General features: G+C 43.7%; 1 protein-coding gene across 1 annotated transcript; it reads right to left on the reverse strand.

Moving 5' to 3' along the window:
• Positions 1-742: 742 nt before the first annotated feature.
• On the reverse strand, positions 743-3,224 carry LOC132183275 (glucan endo-1,3-beta-D-glucosidase-like). The gene has a single exon (XM_059596676.2). It carries the CDS (start codon positions 3,015-3,017, stop codon positions 831-833), a length of 2,187 nt encoding a protein of 728 aa, XP_059452659.2. The 5' UTR covers positions 3,018-3,224; the 3' UTR covers positions 743-830.

Below are 3,224 nucleotides of genomic sequence, written 5' to 3' on the forward strand. Positions count from 1 at the left end.
ACAGAGACACCGCACAAGACTCTGACAAAAGAGTCGCTGAAGTACATGACTACTTCCTAGATAAACAATGTTTTGTAGTATTTCTGGCAGATATCTTAAAAGCTAAGGGTTCTTATCATTGGGTAGATTATATATATGCAATGGAGAGGAATTTCTAAAAGCAAATCAGATTTGCAATTAATCAAATACATGACAAGGTTAAAGTGCCAGTGGAATAGAAATAAAATTCTGTAAATTAGACAGAAAAAGGAGTGGCAAAAAAAAAAGAACCGGCCAATAAGTATATTCTAACACTTCCAGCAACAATTTTTACCAAGCTTCAGCTATAATCTATGGAAGAATTGTGTAGAATCTAGCTTTTACCTTCGGGAATGATTCCCATGAGACAACAACAGGAAAAGGAAAACTAGTTTTGCACTCTGCCATAATGGACTAGGAAATTAGGTGCTGTAACAGTTCTAAGGAATGCATGGCCGTTGACACTACGCAGGGCTCTTTTATGATCGCATGATGCAGTTAACAGTTACATTAATGGTAATCCCAAAGTTCATGAGGAATTCATCTCATAAGCAAGTTTCTCAATGTGAAAATACAAAAGCATACCCTACAAAAAATGACTATCAGTAAACGACATGGTCTATTGCTGTTCCATTTACTAAACCTGAATGATATGTTGTTAGAAAGCTCAAAAGCATCATCACTTGAAATGCAAGACGTAGGCATACGCTAGCAAGAATAAGCATATAATTCGTTTTATTATGATGTTTATATAAAAAAGTTCAAGCATATCATGTCTTATTCAACTCAACTCAGTCAGAACACAAACAAATTCAGTGACAATAATGAACAAACCAGCCGTGCTTTCCTCCTCTCCCACATCCCTCTACCTCTTCATTACCTCTGCTACGAATCCACCATAAGAGATTAGTGAGAGAGTTCCCATCATCAAAACCATTCAAGTTCCTTATCTTCTCCAAAGCACCTTCTTTGTCATAAATCCCTTCCAAGGCATAGACAAATCCCTTCCACCCTTCTCCAACTCCCTCTCTTTGCAAAGCAGGTAAAGTCCACTTCACAAGCTCCCTCACGAAATCAACATCAGAGAACAAGACCTCAGTGATTGGCAGTAGGGGAAGCACCTGAATTCCAAGCCTACACTCTTTCCATTCAGGTGGAGCAAACCATAGTCCACTGTCCCTCTTGTTAGCCCACAATACACCCACCACCTTGTTCTCCCTAGCGAAAACCTCCTCATACATATTATCACTCTCTCTCACATGCCACCATGTTTGAGCAGCCTGAATTTCCAAGGCTGCAAGCATTGATCCAATGGCAACAAGATGTGTGTCTCCATAGGCCAACCCCATCAAAGCTGCTGAATAATAAGCATTCACCGCCTCGCTTGTGCTCTCTTGATTCCGCCCATCAGCAAATTCTGTTAGCCCTCCAGCCCAAGAGTGCAATTTATACAAGTCAAAGCACCTCAGACGTGTATAATTCGAATTTGATCTCCTTCCCAAATTCATAAAATCAGCCATAAGTGAATAAGCTTGAGGCCTATACTTTCTCCCCCACGCCGGGTCAATCTTGGCAAGCACTGAAATTGCATAAAGGAAGTAACCCAAATGATAATGGTGATCATTATACACACCAAAACCAAAATCAGCCCCAGAATCCAATGCCCCTTGCTTAGTGACAATTCCACCCCACGTAGCATCATACATAAAACCATTCCCACTAAAGGTTCCATCCAACCATGGCTCAATTGTATCCATCAGGAACTTCTTTATCTTAGGTATCACCACAAAAAAATCGACCTCCTCTGCTATCAATGCCAACCTTGCCGCTCTTGCAATCAATTTCCCGTAAAAATAAGATGAATTGGTTGATATCGCCGCGGAATTCAAAGCATCAACTTCCGCAGAGAGAGAAGAGATAATCTCAGCAAATGATTCTACTTTGATACCTCTAATTGAATGCCAATTTACAGGCACTGGGGCTGGTTTCAATCCCCACGAATCTCCAACAACACCAACAAGGTCACCATCAATACTCTTATACTTAAAGTCCTCCAAGACAGTAACTTTAGAATCTTTACCGTCTAGGAGCCGAAGATGGAGAGGGTGAGCTAACATTAGCAAATCCCCCCACCCTTTCTTCTCCCATTTGTATTCCAAGGAAAATGGCTCAGTGAACACAGCATCACCGGAAACCGGGTAACAAGAACTGAACCGGTCAAGGATCGCCTCGTGTCTTGGATCGGAGTCCGGCAACGCTGCAATCCGAATTATGCCCGAAAACCCAGTAGAAGTGATCCTGGAGAGGCTGTTTGAGAGACTGATCGGCGAGGACGTGTATATGAGCCATGTCTGGTCGTTGTTGAGCTTGACGGTGTACTTGGTGAGAGCAGCGTTTGATGAAAATGAGAGAATGGCGTGGATGGTTGATATCGAAATGGCGGTGCCGCCAGAGACGGAACAAGTCAGAAACGGGCTTCCCCGGACAAGGAAGAACCTCAGGTTGGAAGAGGGAAAGTCCAGAGTGACACTGAGATCACCGTGGGAGGAGATAATGTGCGTTTTTTTAGCATCTGGGTGGGTGCTTTCTGAGGCGGAGATGGTGAGGTCAGGGTTGAAAATCTGATAGATGAAACCTGAGTTGGAGAAGCGAGATGGGTAGGAGAGGGAAAGAGAGGAGAGGGAGGATTTTATGAGGTAGGGGTGGACGTACTCAGGCTGGTCACCCCTTTTTAGGGTGAAGTTTTGAAAGAAAGAGTTTGTGGGAAGTGGGGTGGAGAGGAGTGCAGGGGAGAAGAAGAGGGAGGGATCGGGGAGGACTGTGGACTGGATTCGGGGGAAGAGGAATGGTCGGGGATGTTCGGTTCGCGGTGGTGGTGGCTCTGACATGATCGGGGTTTCAGGTGGCGGTGGAGATGAAGGGGGTGTTGGAGGTTTATTGGGTCTGCGAGGTTTTTTGGTGATCAAGGTTCTGACTTTTCGCTTCAGTTTTTTCAACATTGTCAGGCAGTATTAATATGACTTAAATAATTTGTTGGACAGGGACAGAGTGGACAAATTTTTTAGGAGGTGGATCGGTTGTTGGGTTGGACAACTTGGACTTGGTTGTTTTATGAAGGAATTATTGACACAAATTCAGGAACACTTGCTAAAAAACAATTGACACAAATTCAGGAGCATGTATGAGGTGAGGGTGTTGGGGTGGGG

Source organism: Corylus avellana, chromosome 5 (assembly GCF_965113065.1).
Source record: "Corylus avellana chromosome 5, dhCorAvel1.hap1.2, whole genome shotgun sequence".
NCBI classification, from domain to species: domain Eukaryota; kingdom Viridiplantae; phylum Streptophyta; class Magnoliopsida; order Fagales; family Betulaceae; genus Corylus; species Corylus avellana.